The sequence below is a fragment of the Miniopterus natalensis genome, chromosome 12, assembly GCF_054644295.1.
Source record: "Miniopterus natalensis isolate mMinNat1 chromosome 12, mMinNat1.hap1, whole genome shotgun sequence".
NCBI classification, from domain to species: Eukaryota; Metazoa; Chordata; class Mammalia; order Chiroptera; family Miniopteridae; genus Miniopterus; species Miniopterus natalensis.
The window spans coordinates 62,737,609-62,759,695 of NC_142092.1; the positions used below are offsets into that span (position 1 = coordinate 62,737,609).

Below are 22,087 nucleotides of genomic sequence, written 5' to 3' on the forward strand. Positions count from 1 at the left end.
ACTGACCGGTCGCCAAGGCCTCTGGGGGCCAAAACACCAGATACCGTTGGAGGTAAACAAGGCATGTGGCACAGTGTGAAAATCGAGGCCAAGTGGGGGCCAGCGGGTCCAGTGCGGGGACCCAGTGACAGCTGGTGATTGAGCGGCACTAACTGAACACAGTTGTTGAGACCAGGGGCCAGTGGGGAAAGCAATCTCCTTTCTCCTCCCTGTGGCCTCTCTGGGTGGCCAGCAATTTTATTACTGGCAGAGGGCGAGCCCAACAGCATTTTCGAATTTGGCACCACATCTAAAACCATTTGGGGGCTGGGCTGCTCTTTCTTTTCTCCCCCGACCAGCTCCATGAATGCTCTAGGTTCGGTGAAAGCCGGCGTGCAGTTAGCAAACTCCATTTCCCCTCAAATTTGAAACCCATGTGCACTTGGGGAAAATGTAATCCTTATGTTTCTGATTCATTTACACTTAACTCATCAAAACGCTATTTTGTAAGAGCTATTTGATGTCCGCGAAGTCTTCTGGGCTCTTTTGTAAGCTTTGCTTCTTAGAAGCAGGAAGTCACGTTTCTGACGAGAGGGAGAACTTGAACCTAAAAGGTTGAGTTTGTTTTGAAACGAGGGCCCTTGGAGGGTCACGTGGATCCCGAGCTTGGCCAAATGTGTTCTCTCATTTCCTATACCACCCCCCTCACCAGCGCCAGCTGCCATGACGTTACCGATGTCAGCTCTCTGTGATTTCACCCTGAGCTTCCAGCGGAGACTTCTCCGGGATCAGAGGGCCCAACTCCGCTCGGAGTCCCAAGGTCTGGCCAAACGCCAGCATTTGGCGACATGGGGGAGGGGCGCCTGGATGGGGAATCGGGAAGCTCAGGTTCAATTCCCCGTCCTGCCGTGGCAGGACCCTGTGGCCCTGAGAAAGTGCCCCCGCCCCTCCCGGGCTCAATTCTTTCATTTGTAAGGTATTCAAGTGAACACTTTAGAAATGAAAGGGCTTCAAAGCTCCTTCCAGGTCTGAGAGTTTTTCAGTCTAATTCCTAGAAAGTAGGAGGCCGGAGCACCTCATAATGGTCTCTGCTTAAAGACTCTGAAGACGGAGTTTGTATAGAAGGAGCTCAGCTCAAGAAGGAAACACAAAAATGTAGACTCAGAACTAGATGCATTCAGACATCACTTAGCCCAAGGTTCTCATGGTGGGGCGGGTTCCAGAGCGTGGAGAAGGGGAAGAGATTGCCGCACGTCACAGAAAGCTAATGGCCAAGGCCAGCCTTCCTGGTGTTTTTGACTAACATCCTTGGATGGAAGTTTCCAAACTTTCCAGTCTATGGGATATTGAAACTGGGGCAAACAACCCTGTTTCCCACCCTGACAAGAATGTGAGAGGCAGCCTTAGCATGCAAGGGGGACTGGCATTTCTGCGTGAGGCACAGGGAGGTGGTGTCTGGCTTGTGTTAAAGCCCATGAGTGAATGATTAATCCCGGGTAGAAAACAAAGCCCGTACCTTGTAACGTTATAGGCATTAGTGCTACGGAAGATTAACCCCACGATCCCCCAGGGGACCTTTGAGAATCAGTGGATCATGCAAACAGTGGTCTCACGGGCCCTGCCTGCCCACCCCAGTGCACACACACTCGTGCGCACACTCATTCCTGTGCGCACACATGCGCACATTCTCCAGCTCACCTCCGTTGCTCCCGCAGCTCTAGGGCGGGGAGAAATGTTATGGTTTCCAGTGAACCGTAATTGTGTGCCAGCCACTGACTCAGAGGCTGGCCACTGGAAGGCACCTCTGAACTCATTTCCTCCTCTCGCCCCAACCCAAACGTGCCTCTACTCCACATTCTGTCTCGGTGATGCCAGTAACACAGGCATCTCCCCCCGACACTCACCTTCCTCCTGCCTCTGCTCAGGCATCAAGTATTTCCGGCCCATTTGTCTTGCTCAGCCCCACCCCTTTCCTTCCAGTCTCAGGGTCACTACCCTAGACCACCGCCATCATCTCTTACTTCAGTTTTGGCAACACTGTCTCCCTCCCCTTACCCTTTACAATCTGTGCCTCCATCCCTATATCCACCCAGAGAGCCACACATAGACAAAGAGCTGTCCCAAAACCAAATCTAATCAGGACCCTCTCTTACCTAAGGACATTCGGTGAGTCCCCACCACCCTCGCAGTGAAGGCCAGACCCTTCGGCCTGGCACTCTGGGCCCTCGTCACCGGCCTCCTCTCAACCTCTCTGGTCTCTTTGCTCAGCCACCGTGAGCAAGAAGCCTCGTCTCCCCACCCTGGCTACACCCCCCCGGCCTTAGCTTAGATGCCACCTTCTTCCAGAGGTTCTCACTGACTCTTTAAGATGAGTGTCAGGAGCTCCTAGCCCATGTGCTTCTCTTATGGTAAAACCTTTCTCCCTGTTTTGTTACTATTTGTGTATTTGTCTACTTCTCACATTAATTAGACAAAGCTCCTACTGGGCTGGGACTCCCTTACTGCCTGGGTTACTTACCTTCACTGCCCAGCACAGGGCCTGTTACAAAGACAGTGTTAAATAATTGCCTGTTGAATGAATGGAAGACTGACTTAACATCATAGGGACTAAGCCCTTCACTTTAAGGATAGGGAAACTGAGGCCCGAAGAGCAGAAAAGACCATGTTATAAGATTCTCGTTTGTTCTTTTGGTTCTCCGGTAACTAATCCATATTAGAAGTTAAAAGAAAAGCCTCGAACATAATCTGTATCATCATGAATTTCTGCTACCTAGTGATCTGCCACAGAGTTTACTTACTCTTGCATGCATGCATATTTACCTCTGTGTATTGGCCATTCCCCACGCCTGGCCTTGCACGCAAGAAGCTGAGGGTAATGTGGCAACTCCTGCCTAGTCCCCACCTCTTGTCAAAATGCCACTGAACAGGAAAACGCACCAGTATGTTCTGAAATTGTCACAAAGGGAGAGCTCGATAAGCCCTAAGAGGGAGATATGCCAGGGGGAGGCCCAGTGTGCCTGAAAAGCTTTCTTTAGAGGGGCCAGGCTCCGAGCCCATGGTCCAGACTTGTTGCCAGTGTGACATGTCACCTGCTCCTTCCGCCCTTACCGAATTAGACACAATCAGTGATCTGAACAGAACATCAGCACAGAGACTGTCCTTTAGAGTCAGCTACCTCTCTCTTCATGTCCCAGAAGCAGGACTTGGGCCCACGGATGGAGAGTCACATTCCAAGGACACAGCAAACTTTCACATCAATTCCGAAATTCTGGTCTCCTGATCCAGGAGCCAGCATTTTGGTGGGTTTCCCCTTTTTAATTTTTTCTTTAGTTCAGCGACAGAGATTAAAGTGCAGGGTATCTTTCATTTCTTCTAATCCAGCACTGAACCACAGCAGCTCCGGTTAGTTTAACAGAAAGGGTCCCGTGTGTGTCGGTTCGTGTGCCTGTGTTTGCCTTTCACACATACTCTCCAGCCTGGCCCTGGCCAAGAACAAGCCTAATGAAAACCAAACAACAGAAAGAATCATAAACATTTAAATCTTCATAGTTCCCCAGACTCCATCATGTTCTCCCAAGTCTATTGTGTCAGTAGTTTTCCAGGGCACCCCTTGCGAGACTGTGTGGGCAGGAGTCATCACCCGCTTTTTCCAAGGGAAGGAGCTGAGGTTCAAACCATAGAAGGGATTTTGGTCAGGCTCCCACAGCAAGGCAGTCGTGTGACAGCCAGGGAATCCCATCTCCTGATGCAGAATTCAGCTTCTCTAAAGTAAACGCCTGAGGTTTCTGTTTCAGCAGACACGACACAAACCCACCAAGACCTGTCCTAAGGGTGCCCATCATCTCCAAGCACAGACTGGATGGATTCTGTCCACTCGTCTTGCCGATGCCCAGTGTGAGATAGATTCCTCCATCTTTCCCACATCTGTAATTACTCTGACAGCTGTCATTTCCCTTCTCTTTCCTATTCACTTGTTTGTTTTCTAAAAAATCAGGAATTGGAGCTACACAACCAAGTCCACTCCAACCTACCTACCTGGCCCCAGGGCGAACAGCAAAAGAACAAAGTGGGTGACTCCAGGGCACACTGCAACCTGATCTCACTAACTGTCACCCAAAGAAAGTCTTGGAAAACCTTCTGATCAAATACTACACTAAAATCTATTCCTCCATTTCAGGAAATCGCCCTCCCCTCATTCCAAATTCTCAAACCAGAAACGGGAGTCACTGGACAGCTCCGCCTTAAAACCCTTGCAGCATCCAACACATCGCCAAGTCCTACTGAGTTCACCTTTGAAACATAGCTCCAATTCACCCGCTTCCCTATGCCAATAACCATAACCTCTGGTTTGGACTTGAGCTACAACCCTATAGGGACTGTATCCATCTTCCTCAGTCCTTTCCTCACAGGGAACCTGGGGCAATTTTATAAAAACACAAATCTGACTGGTTTCGTTCTCCACTTCCCAACAAATAAATCCGAACTCCATAAGAAGGGCCATCCCCCCTTCCTTTAAGGGAGGATTATATTCTTGTAACAATAATCTTTAGTTTGTAATTATATTTTTATGTGAGATATTTTTCAGTTCAGCTTTCCTATCAAATTATAAGATTCATGATTACAGCGCCAGCATTGAGATGGACGGGTCATAAGGACTTGTTATTGAATGAATGAATGAATGAATGAATGAATGAATGAATGAATGAATGAACTTTTCAACTGATGGAGCCTCAGGTCCATCAGTTCACTTCAGTGGGTCTTAGTCAACATCTGTGGAAGAGACACTGTAACGACCACTTGCTGTAAAGTTCAGCGGTGCATCAGACTGATACACAGACATTTTTCAGATAAGCAATTCCAGTGGTGCCAGCATCAAATGGATGCTTCACACTTTCAAAATCGAGAAGGTACTTGGAGACAGTCAGCACTTCTATGGCTGCTGCTGAATCCGGAGATCTGTTGATTTTGCTAAACCCTCATGTTCTCGGAACCCGTATTTCATTCTGAGAGGTACTTGGCCTCAGACTGATGAGAGGGAGTCAGAGGTGGATGATGCCTGGCTTCCAGAAATAGAGTCAGATTGTGCTGACTCTGTACCCTGCTAGCTTGGGCCAGGAACAGAGGTATTCACTCTGGGCTGGAGAAACGGCTCTCACTCCTGATGCTGCTCCTCTGTCCTGGTGGGCAGGACATCAGCACAGAGGCTAGACCATGTTGGGGAGGCCTGGGAGAAGGCCCTGCTCAGCTCAGGAGGAGGTCGACCCTGGAGGATACATCTCAGCAACAGGCTACTGGAAACCACACTGGTCTGACTATGTGTACACTTCATCAGGACTCTTCCTTGTCTAATCAAATGTTCAATAAACAAATGAAAAATGTGTTACTTTATCTTTTGCGTGTTCATTCCATTGCTTCTTGAAAACCATAAGAGCTAATTTTGACATTGACGTTCTGCATCCACTGAGATGCCACATCCCCCTTTGACTGTCATCACAGCAATGACTGGCTATGCTGTACAGTGTGCCAGACACACCCTTTGGGGTCAGGCAAGAAGATGTCTAACTGGACTCCAGCATCTATTAACTGTGGGACCTTAGTGAATGGCATCTCTTTGAGTCTCAGTTCCCCCATCTAAAAAGGCACACTGATACCTACACCTGATTGGTAGGCTTGTAAAAGATACCAAGCATAGATGAAATATCTACTACATGGTAGCTTATTATTAGTAGTGACATTAGTACTACTAGTAGTGGATGTTACTAGCATATGGGAGGGTGGTTAACAAGATGACTAACTTCAGCTCCCAACCAAGGGCAGAAACCAGGTTAGTTTTGTCACCCATTTTGTATATAGAATGTCACTGAGAGCATGCTAATTAGCATTTGATAAATGTACTAATGCATAAATGATTACTCAGAGTAACTTCATAGATGATAGCACCCTATGGACTACCGGCTTCACCCTAGGGTCCAATAACATTGATGGATATGCAAAAAAGGTGGACATTAAAATCCCAACTTAACAAATGGCAAAACTGGGGCATCAGGAGATTAACAACCAACCATAAGTGAAAGATATCATTAGCAAGTTGCAGAAGAGAAAATGTGAATAGCTGGTAAATAACTGAAAGACACTCACTCAAGATGTTCAATCATAAGAACATCAAAGAGAAGTCCTGTTTTACCTGCCAAATGGCCAAAGACAAAGCACTTCATTTTGTCAAGTAGTAGTGGCAACGTAGAACATGGGACCCACCAGCCACTGCTGTTGGGATGTGAGCTAGTTCACTCTCTCAGGATGCCACAGGCTATGTATCCACTGAAAGGAAAAAGGTCCATAGTTTATAACCCAGCAGTTCTATCTCTCAGTATCAGCCTGGAGAGATGCTCACATGTGCCCACAAGGAGGTTAATACAAGAGTGCTCACTGAAGCATTTGTTTGTAATAGAAAAATGTGTGAAACACCTATTGCCCAGCATTAGGAGTATAACTATTCCTACTATGGAATACTATACAGCCATTAAAAAGAATGAAGTAGATTTAAGAACCAAAGTGATTGACAACCCAGATCACTACATTTCCCCTCCTCAAAACCCTACTTTTGTTTGCACTTGAACATGCACTTTTGCTATGAAATATAGTATGTTGGTTCATTCATTAACTTATGCATTCATTCATTCACCAATGTTTCCTGAGAGCTCACTTGGTTTCAACCATCAGTACTGTCCCTAGTCCCTTCAAAGATCAACTCTTACTCATCTTTCAGGTCTCAGTGTGTACAGAACTTCACCTAAGAAACCTCCTTAACTACCTCAAACTGGGTTAGATACTCTTCCTAAGTTTCCCTGTACTCCTCACACAATAGCATCTTTCACGCTGCAGTATAATCACTGGATTCCTTACCTATTTCCCCCTTTAAACTGCGTGCCCACGAGGCCAGAGATCTCTATCCTAGTTCCATGGTGATCCTAGACACTCGTGAATATCTGCTGAATGAACTGATGATGAATGGACGGGCAGATCAATAGATAAATAATGACGGAGCTGCTATTCACTCTTCCTGGTTTGCTTTACACCTCACTTACTCTAAGCCAAAGAGAAAAAAGCCAAAAGAGAAAAAAAAGGCTTAGCTTTGTCAAGCCTTCACTCTTGGGGAAATCTGAAGATTCCATACAGACCCAAGTCAAGCTGACAGTCCAGCTGAGAAACAGAAGCCTTCCTGCCCTTTCTTCCCAGCCACAGGCATAAAGAACTGGCCGTGCAACCCGTGTTGCTGGGCCGCAAGTCCGGGTCCCAGGAACTGACCGTGGGCTAGAGGCCTGTGTGCTCTAAGCCTGTCTCCTCCTTGCTGAATCTTGAACTTTAGCCAGCATGGATGCATGTCTGCCTTGCACTGCGACAGCAGGAGGCGCCGTGCTTGAGAAGGTGGGATTTGGAATCAGACCTGGCTCAGCCATCCCCAGCTATGGTAGGTGGGACGAGTGCATTTTCTGAGCTCTAGCCTTTTCTCTGAGCTTCCCCTGCCTCATCAATATTTGTAAGGCACTTAAAACAGTGTTCAGTAAGTAGTAGTTATTATTATTATCATGGTTATTGTCCACACACTACACATTTCACTGGGGCATCCAGAACCAGGGATGAGAGAGAGAGAGAGAGAGAGAGAGAGAGAGAGAGAGAGAGAGAGAATGAATCACCTGTCACCTAAGAACAACATCGATCCACATAGAATTTCGTAACATGTTTTCCCCTCATTTTACACACAGGGAAATTGAAGTCTAAATAAGTGACGCAATATGTCTAATGTCACATGTGAATTAGTAGCAGAGTTGGCACCGGTCCCCCTTTTCCTCTGCTAGTGTCACTTCTCATTCAATGAAGGGGTTTCCACTTAAGGGAGACGTTCCGAATTTCTCCCCTGTCCCGGCCAAAAGTCATCAGTCTACTGCAAGAGTCTATGGGGCGAGCACAGAAGCCCTTCCCTTCATCAATGTCATACCTTGGGAAACTATCTCCAGGGCAGATAACGGAAAGAATAAATATTTTTGCTGAGGGAAAAAAATGAAGACAAAGGTCAAAGGGGATCATGTAATGGGTTGAGTTAGGGAAGGAAAAAAAAAAGCATTTTTTTTCTCTCTCCTCTTTTTCTCCAAAACAGTCTTTATATAGAACTTGTATATGAGCCAATTTATTTGATATGGAAAAAATGTGAAAGCAGCCAAATACACACACACGGAGACACACAGAGGTATTTGTGTTGGAGTTCGGAACTTGAATTACTAAGAGATAAAGGCGTTGAAGTGGTAGGATGACTTGGAATGATGTTTTACTTAGTTCAGAGTCTCTGAGAACATTCAGATCAGGCAGCCCAGCCTGGGTCTCTAACAAATTCCATGGGGCTCAAGAAAGCAAAGAGAAAGGCCAGCCAATGCCGCAGGTTAGCCCCTGTGCTTGCCACAGAGCAGGGACTAAAGAAATATTGACGGAGTGAATGAAAGAACAAATAGTGCACAAGAGCGTGGACCTGGAGAGTGGTGGTTCTAGAAGCACATGGGCACAGGACTAGGCATTTTAGTCAGTAATTAAGGTCTTTAGCACTAACGTGTGAGTGTTTATAGGGAAGGGGCCGGGTCTGAGTCATCCCTCCAATCTCCAGCTCCCAGGACAGACTCTGGCACAAAGAATGTTCTCAATGCATAGCTGTAAACCCAATGAGTAGCTGTATGAGTGAAAGAGACCTTGCAGATTCCTGGGCCTTAGAGATCATTTAGAGCACTGGTATCAAACTTTAACCAGAATCGGAGTCACCTGAAAAAGCCAGGGACTCAGAGTTTCTGCTTCAGTCATCTGGGCTGGAGCCTCAGGACCTGGCCTTTCTATGCACCCACTTGATGTTGATGCCGCTGGTCGGGGGCCACACTTTGAGAACCTGATTTTTCAGCACTGTGGTTCTTAAACTTGGCTGCACATTATAATTACCTGGTGAGATTTTAAGAGTCCGATGGTCAGGCCTTATCCTTACCAGTTAAATCAATACCTGGGAGGGGAGGGAAGGGTTGAGAGGGTATGCAAGTGAGGAGCAGGCAACTTAGAAATGTCCCCAGTTTTCACGTTGTGCAACAGAGTTTGAGAACCACTAAGCGAGTGCGACCTCCGTCTTGTAGAGGAGGCCTCTGGAGATCAGAAAGGGTAGGTGATGAGCCTAAGATCACACAGCAAGATTGGGACTTGGCTGAAAAGAGTACTTGTGCTCTTCAATTTAATTTCCACCATTCTCTACTTATCAACCAGTGTCAGCTCTCACAGGCTCATAACTTGAGTTAAAAAAAAAAAAGCTGTGTTTAAACTGAGGTTTTTAAGACATCTACTCTTTATTACCTCCATGGTTTTATAAAGAAATTTTAAGTGGATGCATATTTATGGAACTTTACTACCCTAGACAAGTTAGCAGATGGAAGAGACAGGGTTATGGAATATTTTGAAGGCAGGACAATTCTTTAAGTTTCAAGTCCACAAACCAAGTGCTCCCTCTGAGTTCTTAAACAGATGTTCTTCATCTCCGAGGCAATGAATGGGCCAGATCTGCTTGTGATGAGCACGTTAATTGCTGGCATGTAAAAGGAAGTGCTGGGAAAGTGTTTGAAAGTGGTCCTGTCTCTTAAAAAGATTAAAAGTTTCCTCCAGAACTTGGTTTCTATTAATGATTGGCTTAGTAAATATTTTCAAGTAGACAGGGCACAGATTGCGTCTTATATCATCTTAGAATCAAAGAAAGAGCTACAAAAGGCCCATAGAAACCATGGGCTTCAACATTTTCATCACACAGAGAGGAAATTGAGGCTCAAGGAGATTGGCTGATTTATCTAACATTAGTAAGTGGACTGGCTGGAAGGAAACAGGGGGCCTCTGACTCCTGAGCTACTGTTCCTTCCAAGGTTCAAAGCATTCCCTACCAATATCCATGGCACGTGATAAATGATCCACAAATGTGTGGTGATGGACTTCAGAGTCTTGGTACCCAAATTAGATGGCCAAGGCTCCCTCACATGTTAGGTTAAAGCAGAAGCCGGAGTCGCATCGTTAACTGAACACTGGTTAAGTGCCTTGGCTTAGGTGTCAAGGTGGAATCCTGATCCTGATCTCACCGCTTCCCAACTGTGTGATCTTGGGCACGTGACTCCGCATCTCTAAGCTGTGTTTTCTTGTTTATAAAATGAGAAAGATAATAGGCCTGTGGATGCAGAGAGGATGCAGTAAGTTAACGATGTAAAGACCGTAGCCCACTGTCGGGCATATGGGCAAAGCACTGATGGCTTCCTCAGGATGTGGCCTCTCTCATAAAATATAAATCCTGAGGATGATTGAGGAGGGTGTACTGGAGGGGTGGTTTGAGAAATATATATGAGGAGAAACACTGCATCCTATAAAGGCACTGGCTATCCAAAAGAATCACGAAGACCTAGATCCGCAGGGGCCCGTGAGGATCCAACAGGTTTGAACACATGCTCCATTTCCAAAATAAAAATAAACCAAGGACCATAATTGGCGATGTTCCCCTCCCAGAGAAATTCTCATGCAAACACCCAGGAACGTGGTCAACTCCCAGCCAACCTGCTATAACTTCGCCTTCTCCTCACCCACGGAGGAGCAATCAGGATGCATGAATCTTCTCCAATTTAACATAAAAAAGAAACCGCTAGCAAACTCTGCTTGTTCTAGTTTCGTTAGTAATCAATGACTTCTTCACTGCTGATCCTCAGCCAACTGTCGCGAAAACTGTGTGTCAGAAAGGTGGTGGTGCTCAGAGTCACACAGCAGAGCTATCACCCAAATCCAAGCCGCCAGGTTCCTTGTCCATTGTATTTCCCACCATATCAACTCGGCCTTGTTAAGACAACTCTACACACGATGCCACGTTATAAAGCCCTAGAGGGGAGCCTGACTCTCCTTTCGTCCCTCCACAGCGCACCCACTCGGTTCTCTCCTTATCAGGAAAGCACACTTACATGTCTGTGAATCTTCTATGGAGATGCAGGGTGGAGGCCACGTCCGCCTGGAGGGGAGGGTCCCGGACCACCTTGTACTGCAGGGGCTTACACTCTAGGCAGAGGGGGCTGTCTGCCACGGACGTCAGCATGGCAGCATCGATCTCCAGGTGCTCATCCAACGTGTAGACCTGAATGCCATACACCTCCTCGCCCACGCCCCGGAGTTTGATGGTCAGTGGAACATCGCAGAAGACGTTCTGAGGGCCCAGGGAGATGTTCTTCCCCGTGGTAGTCAATAGTTTGATGTCGTTGACAGCCCCACTGGAGTCCCAGTCAGTGGAGACAAAGGTGACCCAGATCGTCAGAGACTCAGGGACCAGAGGGTAGCGGAATTCCAGTTCAAGGTAGCAGCCTTGGGGCTCAGGGCAGGCCGGAGGGACCGTGTGTGGGTTGACAGCTGAATTGGGGCTCCAGGTGCGGACGCTGGACTTACAGGGCTGTTCCACATCTGGGTGACCTATGGGGAAGAGATGAGGCTATGAGTTTCTCAAAGATTTTCAGTCTGATCCTCGGAGTTTCTTGCAGACCTTAAGGGAGGTTGGCCTCACTAGAAACTCAGACAGCAGGGAAGAAGGAAGGGAAGACTCTCAGCATTTCGGTGAATCCGCTGTCCGCATAGCACCCAGCTCACCCCCACCACTGCAGTGGAGCTCCTAAGTGAATTACCAGACATTTGGTCGAGACTATTTTTAAGTGTCTTACTATTGAATTAATGCCCAAAGTTCCCTTCCTCGACTCCCATTTGTAGGCTTTGCGACTACGATGGAAAGAAGAGAAGGACAACCACTTGTCAGACACCTACTAGGACCCATAAACTTTTCTAATTCTTGTAAGGACTCATTTCAGAGGTGGGGAGATATGGAGGAAATGGGCCAAGCCTCACAGGTTGACGTGTCAAGGTCAGCATTAGAAGCCGGTGTTGTCTCTTGTGGAAGCTGAAGTTCATTTTCACTACTGGATGCAGGGGCCACTCAGATAAACTAGAATTCCCATGATGTCACCTGTGGTGCAACCTGCTTGGAATGACAGAAGGGCCAGAAACCTTCAGCAAAGGGGAGATAGCTTCTGCCCCTGGGGCTGAGGACTCCGGGAGGAAACTGTCTAGAACCATGAATGACAGAGCTGGAAGGCCGCCCTGGGGCCACCTTACTGCTCCTCCTGCCCTTCACTAACGAGGCCATTCCACGCCACTGAGCTCCCCATGCTCTGGCCAGCCTGACTCGGGAAGGGGAGGGCTGGGGGAGGAGGGGGAGGAGGAGGGAGGGAATTTTCTGCTCTTTCCTCCTGGAGACAATGCCTCATCCCCACTGATGTCAGACGGCAGCGACTTCTGAATTCTTCTCGGCTGAGATCACTAGTCCTGGACCCTCACAGAGCTCTCCTCCGCGCAGCTGAGAAGAGCAGTCAGGACTCAACACGGTGACTGGCTCTCATTTGTTTCAGAGAGTCGAGCAAGAGACGCAGAGCCGATGGTGAGGGTGGGACAGAGGACCTTACGCTGTGCTACCTGCCACCGCCACCCCTCCTCCCGGGCATCAGCAGTTGGTGGAGAATGGGGGTCTGGGCATTTCTAAAGCAAGAGGAAAAGCAGTATTTGTCAGGAAAGGCTCCGTGATGCTGTTACAGCAAAACAGAATCGCCGCCATATGAAAACCTGAAAGTCATCTGGGGTGGAAAACCTGTTCCGGCGACGGTTGTAAACGCCTCCCATCTCCCTGCCTCTTGCCACCAAGGGAGAGGAGAGAAAACACCAAGCGGAGATAGAGAAGAGAAGAAATAGGGGGACAGGCAAAATCCAGAGAGGCCTTTTAGATATAACACATCAGAACAAGGAGAGATGCACAGGGCTCCAAGGCTCCCTCGGCCCCTCCGCGTTGGCTCATTCACCTACTGCAGCAAAGGCCGGCTGGCAGCGATCGGTAATGTAAGTCCAAGGCACTCCCCACCTGAGCCGAAGCCTTCCTTGCCATCTCCTCTCCATCCCGCTGAGTTCCTGATCCTCTAACTGTGGGTTGTTGGCATATATGTATCGCTTAGTCATTCAGTAAGCTTTATTGAGGGTAACATTTCAATACATATGAAGCACATTCCACAGCCATTAATTAATTCACCTGCTCGTCAGCAAATCCTGCAGGATCATGATCATTTTTGTCTCTATTCTGCAGCTCTGTTACACTCAATACCATGTAGTCTTTGCTTAATACAGAGCCTGGACCAAAGGCAGTGAACATCGTGGATTCTCAGTACGTATATGTTAAATGGAGACCCTTCTGTCCTGGTAATGTGAAGTTAGGAGAGAAGGGGACGCCCCATGGTGCCCCATGGAGCCTGCTGCGGGATGTGAGCGCCCGGGGAACATTCCACGCCCTCCAGGGGCCTTCTTCTGGAATCGGCAAGGGACCGAGCAATCTCTCTCCCTTCCTTGGAGAAACTGTCTGCGGTGGGAAGCCACAGGAGGGCAAAGATGACACATCTGTTTGGCTCAGGCTTTCTGCCTGGTTTCTTGTTAATCAAAAGAGGGGCCAAAAGCTTTCAAAAGGACAGGAAGGTGAGCCTGGTCACTGTGCTCAAGTAAGTAAACAGGAATACAAATCTTAGCAAGCTTTGTGCTTGTCTGGTTATCTGACACAAACTTTTAGATGTCAAAAAAGAGCCTCAAGCGTCCCTGAGTCCAACCCATCACGAAGCAGCGATCCCTTCGATGGTACCAGGCTCCATGAATCGGCCATCCTCTACGTGCCAGGCGTGGCGCCAGGCACGTTACACGCCTCAGCTCTTTTCATCCCAGCAATAAGTTTATGATGCAGGTCTTAGGAAACTCGTTTTAAAGAAGAGGAAACTGAGACTCCGATGGTTAAGTAATTCCCCCGATGGGGAGGAGACTATTATGTGATACTGTTGGTGCTGGCAGCACGCCAGGCTCTGACGCCCTGGAGGTTGGGCTAAAATATCAGCTCTCCAGCTTCACACTGTGTCACCTACTGCAAATCGCCTTACAGGGTTGCTGTAAAACTCAAATGGGATGAAATATTTAATAGATGCTCGTGTCTGTATTAGCTCTGTTCTCAAAAGTAAGGGGGAGTTAAGGAAAAGCCTGCGAGGGGCGGAGGCATTCCAAACCAAGAGAACAGTCGATAGAGAATGTGCGTTCAGACGACTGCGGTTTTGAAAGCAACGGGAGGGCAGCAGGTGATCAGGCTGCAAAGAAAGTAGAACCCAGGTGACGAAGGGTCTTGTGTGTCCCTGTAAGGGAGCTGGACTTCATATTGAGAGAGGTGGGGAGCTACTGGAGAATTTTAATCAAGCAAGTGAAAGTCGTCTTTTAGAAAAATCATTGTTTAGAGACACAAATACTTTTTATCCATTTGTCTATCCATCCATCCATCCATCCATCCATCCATCCATCCATCCATCCATCCATCCATCCATCCATGCATTCAAAGAATACTTATTGAGTGCCTCGTTTGTGTCAGGGTTGGCTAGTCCCAGAAAAAACAGAGGTTTCTAAAGACACAGTCTCTGCCCTCATGGGGCTTCTAGTCTAGCGACCAGCTAGGAGGCATCTGTGCTAATGCAGACAGTGAATGCACAGCTGTGCCTTGGAGAAAGCGACATCACAGCAGATGAGGAGCAATCCGAGCCCTACGGAGAACATCACACAGATGGGAAATTGATTGCACGTGTGGTGGCAGGGCAGGAGAAAGGCCGAGACAGGAGAGAAACTGAGGACTGGAGAAAGGGGGGGGGGCAGGAGTGGGGGGAGAGAGGGAAGAAGGGAGGGGGAGGGAAAAACGCAAAGGTACTGTTACTTCATTATTAATACACATCCTTTTACATGTACGGTGACTAAAGGAAAGCTCACATGTTTATATAAGCTGCCCACTAGAAACGAGGCCAAGTGTGTGTGTAAAATATATTTATACATACTTATGCTGATTTAAATTTACATTTATGAAGATCTATACAGACATCTATTCTATATTTATGTGCATATACACTGCAGCTGTTGACACAAATACAGTTATAAAAACTTGGAGCCAAGTTTTTTCCAGATGAAAACTTCAGTGCACCTGAAATATTCTAGGCAGAAAACGGGGGAGAGGCTCATGCAAATAAGAAAAAAAGGAAACAGTGCCACGTGTTAATCTCTCATGGAAAACCCAGCGCTTGTAATGCATTATATGCTTGCGTAAGTCACCTTAATTGGGACTGGAGTCCGCCAGATCTAGCTATTTAATTCCTGGGCTACAAATGTAGTGCAGTGTTGAATACCTCAGAAGGAATTTCATCTATGAAATATAGTTTTTGCTGAAGAGATAGAAAAACGAGTTTTCTTTTGATTACAACCACTTTCTGTAGACAAAGCAAGAATTCCTGTGACTGTGTGTACCTGAAGTTCATGGAATGGAGTTAATAAAACATGGCAGATATTCAGTAAATATGTTAAGTATAGAATCTTCTATGTTGTTACTAAAAATTTAAAGTAAATGAATTACAACTGCCTGGAATATTAGAGCTGGACAGGGCATTCACTCTGTGGGTAGGCTGCTCTATTCAGAAAAGCTAAGTGACCCACTCAAGGGCACACAGCACCTTGATGGACAGGCTAGAACCAGGGTCAGTCCTCTTTACCTCCCCACCCTCACCCCCATGCTCTTTCCCCAGCCCCAAGGATACGGCTGGCTTCGCTCATGGATTTGGGAGCTTTATGTTAGTTTGGGAAATCCAAAAACTTAAACACGCAAAGATAAATAGGAAGAAAATGAGTTGAGAAATAAATTACAGAGTTTGGCTCATGGAAAAGTTTATTTCTTCAAGGATATTAAAAAGAGTCTGAGCCAAAGGGATCACAGGGCCTGTAATAGGATGCTCTAAAAAAAGAGCAGTGTCTCTTCCTGGCGTGCATCTACTAAATTTACATATCCTGAAGGAAAAGCCGGGGCTGCTGGGGATCCTCGGAGGCCTGTGTGAGCTCAGGGAACCGGGGCTTGGTGTGGCCGCGGAACTCACTGCTGCGTATCATGCTTTCAGAGGGTCAGGGACAAACCAGGAGCAGACGTAACCAATGGACGGCTGTGCTGGATGGAGGTGTGGGGGGGATGTCTGGGAATTACTTCATTCACATAAGTGGCAGAACAAACCAAGAGGATTTTCGCCAGAGAAGCCTCAGGGGAGAGTCTTGCTGATCCTACCTCCCAAATATCTCTGTTTCATTGACTTCTCTCCCTTCTCACTGCCACCGACCTCTTCCAGGCCGCCTAGGCACGTGCTGTCTCCTTACCGCCCTTGGTGTAAATCCGAACCATTCCCCTTCTGGGCGGTATATATCTCACCCAGTCCAATTTCTCCCCACTCCACACCTTGTTCTTTATGCTCCAAATCCATTGAAGCTCTTCCAATATTATTGACAGACTTTTGTTTGGGGGGGGGTCATATCTATGAGTAGTTACTGTATCATTAATTAAAAAGGAGAAACTTGAAAATACGAGAGCACATAAGCACGAGTTTTTTCATAGTAACGGCTTCACATTCCAGGGAGCTGCTGCCAAGCTCTACCATGCTCTCAGGAGAGAGTGGTAGTGGAGACGGTAAACCGTGTCATGGTATTGCTGTGAAAATAATTTCGGACTTTGAGGAACCCTAGAAACATAAGCCTTGAGATCACGCTAAGCCCACCCAATGTCCTTCACATTCTCAAATGCACCTTGCTCACCGGTGTGGAGACATTTCCCAGGAAGCTCGAGTCTCCAGTTCTGGGTGAGGCCCCCTTTCTGCTGCGCCCCCAGTGCTCCCTACTGCTATCAGCACAGGCCTCATCACACCGCATGGTGATCAGCCATTTGCTTCTCTGACTACGGTCAGCTCAGCTTTGCCCACGTGCCTGGCACACAGTTCCTGCGGGGGTCATAGATGAGACTGGTTTACTCCCTGCGAACACAGAAAGTGCTGTCCCTTAGCGATACACACTTTCTTCTGGGCTGGGTTTGTGTGGGAAAGTCCTGACTGCAGACTTTGTTAGAAGGACTTTCTAACAAGTGGAGCTGGAACAGGAAGGCCCAGAAATATACAAGCTGGTGCTAGGAAAGCCTCCGCGAGGGAGGGCGCAGGGGGCTTCCTGACCCGGTGAGAACCCAAGCTGTGTGACCCCCAGCATCCCTTCCACGTCCGAGGGCCTGTGACTCCGCGAGGCTGAGCCGAGGGTTTCTCCAGGCAGCCCTCTCGCTTTACATTCCAGATGGGCTTGTTTAGAGTTCCCGAGGTCCACTCTCATTTTTATTTTAAGCTACTTTAGAAGATTAAGTAGACTGTTGTCATTTGTCTCCCTCACTTGCCTCTCTGATCCCTCGGCCCTGCTTTATTCTGTCTCTGGCTTTTTCTTTTTAACTGTCTCTCTAAAAATACAGAGGGAAACAGAGGAGTTCTCACTGGACCTCCATGAGGGATCAGACTCCGCTCCCTCTGATGGACTCCTGTCCCCGCCCAGGGACTATTGGCCTGAGCTGACCTGCACAGGAGCCACAGGAGTGGGGGAGGGGAGGGGTGTTCTAAATCAAAGTCTATGAGGGAGGCTGAGGCAGAAGCCCAAGAAGAAAATATGGGGTCTCCCTCCCTCAGGCTGGCTTCAGGAACTAGATCTGAGCACTAAAGCAAGAGATACTGCAGAAGGAAACTGCAGAAGCAACAGACCACGAGGGTCTCCAAGTTCCAAGCAGCCCTGCTGCAGGGACACAGTGTAAAGAAACACTGGGCAAAAGGCGCCCTCCTAATTTCTACAGAAAACCAAGTGTATCTGGCAGGGGACAAGACTATAAGAGAACAGAGATCGCTGGCGCCCTGGGAAGCTTGGGAGATCCCCGTGAACAGGGAAGGGTCTGGTCCCAGGTGGAGCCCATAACAGGGGCAGTCATGAGGTGCTTCCTGCAAGGGTCTTTCAGATAAACCGATCCCAAAAGAAGGGCACATGGCAGGAACTGAAAGGAAGAGTCATGACATATAGGATAATGCCCTGGGTATCCCAGAAATAACTAAAAAGGAATCAAAGACTACTGATGTCTTGAAGCCCCCAAATGTGTGCACTGATTCTAAGGTGACCTTGTTTGTACCTACAGCCTGTGGGGGTCTGGAGGTATATAAACACACACGTGCGGTGTGTCTGTCAGGTGTGTGGCCTTGGTGCTGACTGACTGTCTCAGTGCCTTACATCCGTAGAGTGAGATGATATACCTGGGGCGGCGCACATACTCAAAAGACCATGTGCTGAATGAAGGCATGAACCCTGGCCTTCATGTTGGGCAAAGGGTACGGGCTTCCAGTTACAAGGTGAAAAGGTTCTGAGGTTCCAATCAGCAGCACGGTGACTCTAGTTAGCAATGCTGTACTGTTGCTAAGAGTAGCTCTTCAATGACCTCACACAAAAATGTAATTATGTGAGGTGATGCATGTCTTACGCAACCTTACTGTGATGATCACTTGTAATATGTATGTGTCCAATCATAGCAGTGTGCACCTTAAACTCACACAATGTCATATGTCAATGATATCTCAATAAAGCTGGACTAAAGGACCAAAATTAAAAATTTAAAAAGACTGGCAGTGCGGGGCAATCTTAAGACTGAATGACATGGTGTGTGGAAAAGACCACTGAAATCCTAACACTCCAGATGTATCAAAAAAACTGTTCTTCCCCCACCCAACCTGTCAATGGGCTCTCAGGCTGGCTTACCTTCTGCTTCCCGGGGACTCCAGTGTCCTGATGGGCCACAGGGCATCGGGGAGGAGGCGTTGAAGGCGTACTGCACCAGGATTCTCCCTTCCAGGCAAAGGTCACATGCTGATCCCAATTCTCTAGGAGGCCAAGGAAAGAAGGAAAATGCACCGACTTAGGAACAGTTGAACGAGCCCCTGACTCCACCAGGCCAAAGGCAACAGGGCAGAGGACACAACTATTATTCTACGTTACCCCCTTCCCTCCCTTTGATGCCAAAGCTCCCAGAATATGACTGCATCTGAGACTCCTCCCCATTGCCCAGCAAGGACCTTGTTGGGGCTGGAGTGGCTCCCATTCTGATGGTGGATACACTTCTTTAACTTCAAGCAACACAGAATCAACAGGCCAAAATCACACTCGCTACCTGCAGAATCTTCATTTCATCAGCCACTCAAACCTCCACTGAGAATCTGATGTGTGGTTGTGAGAAAACTGGTTGCCCCATTTGACCTCAAATTTTATTCTTTTACTAGTCCTTATCAGGTACCTACCAGGTGCCAGGCACCATCCTGTGTCTCGGGTATTAAACAGGAAGAAGGATGGTTTAGTTCCTCCATCTGAAGACGAGTGGGCTGAACTAGAAGATAACTGGAGAACCTCCCAACCCCAGCATTCTGGGATAGATGAGTCACTCCTCGGTTTAACAGTCAAGAGCAGTTTCCTTACCATGCCAACTTATTCCTTTTAGCAGCTTTCCAAGGGGCGAGCCAATCCCTCAAAGGGACGGGCCCAAGAAGTGGAATATTATGGTGGCTTCCCCTACTGTCTACTGTCTTTTGTATCTGGATCCAAACTCCCTTTAGCCACAACAGTCTCTGGGATCCTACTGGTTCTCCAGACTTGGCATATGTTTAGGAGGCAGTTGCCGGGAGGGGAGAGGGATGAGCCCTCATATACCAAAGGGGACCGAAACTCCACAAATCTGAGCAACCACTGCAAAGAAACTGGAAAGGGAAGAAAGATGCCAAGAAATGTGCCAGCCCAACCCATTATTTCTCAAAATGCAATGATCCTGCCAATAGCTCTTTCATCATTCCTAGAAGAAGGTCTCTCCTTTGGCTTCCTGCAAAGACACAATGGGGGAGCCTTAGGGCTTTCCCTTCACAGGGAAGCTCTGTAGCCCAGTGGCTCACATGGTAAGGAAGAGAGTGCTATGAACGTCACAGTCTGCTGGTGCTCCCCATTCCTCCTTCACATGGCTGCCAGGCAGCTCACCCCCATATCTAAATCTGAGCAAACCCCTGCTTATCTGCTTTTATGGTCAACATGTGTAGTTGGATGAATGGATGGGTGGATGGATGGATGGATGGATGGATGGATGGATGGATGGATGGATATATGGGTAGATAAGTACTAGCCACTCAGACATATTGTTAAGATTCATGACTAACTTAGTCTAGATCCTCAATTTCAGATTTTACATCTTCAGCTTCATACTTGTAAATATAAAAACATATATAGATAGAAAGTTTAAAAGCACACTAATATTCAGAGATGGGAAAGTGATTAAATAACCTAAAGTTAATCTGCTCAATGGAATGGTAAGCAGTTATTCCAAAAATATTTATAAATATTATGAAATTTCATGGAAAATGTAAGCTATAATGTTAAGTGAAAAAAGCATATTCAAAATTGAATCTACAGTCAACTGAAGTCATACTGAAAACGGAATCTATAGCCAGCATTTCAATGCTGTTCAAATAACCTTAATGTGATAAAATATTATTGGAAGTAATTTCCTGGTGGTGGAACACAGGATGATCCCCTACCCACTCTATTTTCATTCCTTCTGGTTTTCTGAATTTTCTATATATTTTGAATATGTATGAGTTACTTCCGAACTAGCAATAATAACAATTATACAAATAAACTTATAGGCAAAGAGTGAGGAATGAAGAAACGGACTCACTTAGCACCACTGTGGAGGGCAGAGTTCCGTTACAGTGACCACAACCCATGCATAGCAGTTCCGAGCCACATGAATGGCTTTATGATGACAACAAGATTACAAATGTCCCGGGATGATATCAGAAACCACACTGACCTTAATGGCCATTGAGTCGTTCTTTCTATTTCTTTAAATGTTGGGTGTTTTTTTCTGGATTATATTCATATAGTCACCTGCACACTTCATTGAGTGCTTGACACATCCTAGGCTTTCAATAAATACTTTGATGAGTGAATATAAACCATCATACACCCGACAGCAATGTGCCTTGTGTTCACAAGGCTCCACAAAGCATATTCTCTCATATCGATCACTGATTCACATGTTCATTCATTGTTTCAGCGATACATTCAAAGGATAGTCATTGAACTGCCTCTGGTGGCTAGCGCTGTACAACTACCAGACATTGACCATCCAAGGGTCAGTAAATTAGATGTGATGTTTCCATTTTACAGATTAGTAAACCAGGGTTCTTGAGTACAAAGTCATCATCCCAAGGTTATAGCTTGGAATGTCACAGAGTCTATGTGGCCTTTATCAAAATCAGGCAATGTCCTATCCATCCAGGGACTGTATGTGTTTCTTACCTTTGGCACTTATTTGATTTTTATAGGCACCTGTATCTACACAGATACACACACACACTGAAAACTTAGAAATACAGGATACTAATGCTGAAAGGGATCCTCTTTCGTATCTGGGTATTGTAAGAGTCAGCACTTAAGCTCCAAGTCTATGCTGCCCAATATGGCAACCACCAGCCACATGTGACTACTTAAATTTAAACTAAATTAAAATTTAATAAATTTAGAAGCCCAGTTCCTCCGTCACATTTGTCACACTTCAAGTTAGTCACAGTTGGCTGATGGCTACCGTATTGACAGGGCAGATAGAGAATATTTCCACTTTTGCAAAAAGTCCTACTGGATAGTGATTCGCTAAGGCTTCCACTGCATATAATGAATCAATTTCTCTCTTCTGCATCTTGATTGGTACTAGTTATGTAGCATCCTTGAGAGTACTGAGAAAATAGTTATTCCAAGTCATTTTATGTATCCTGGGATTTGGGAGTAGAACCTGGTTGAGAAAGAACCCTCTGGCTTATGGATCGGAACCTGGGCTGAGGAAGGGGGCACAGATAAGGTCGCAAAGGCTTCAGACCCAGGTCTCTTGGTTCCCAGTCCAATGCTGTTTTCAAAACACCACTGCCAATTGTTCAGATAACTGAAACCAGCCAGTCAACACATGTTTGCAAGACAGACAGAACTAAAGGGGTTAGAAAAGCCGGGGGGTGGCCTTGAATTATTTATTCAGTTGCCCATGTGTGAGGACACAGGCTGTGGGAGG

The 22,087-nt window shown here is 46.9% G+C and overlaps 1 protein-coding gene across 1 annotated transcript in view; it reads right to left on the reverse strand.

The window, feature by feature from the left end:
- Positions 1-22,087, reverse strand: part of PAPPA (pappalysin 1) — a 212,916-nt gene that overhangs the window by 125,457 nt on the left and 65,372 nt on the right. The window contains 2 exon segments of the mRNA XM_087822859.1: positions 10,983-11,481; positions 18,748-18,869. Of these exon segments, the coding sequence (XP_087678985.1) occupies positions 10,983-11,481; positions 18,748-18,869 (621 nt within the window).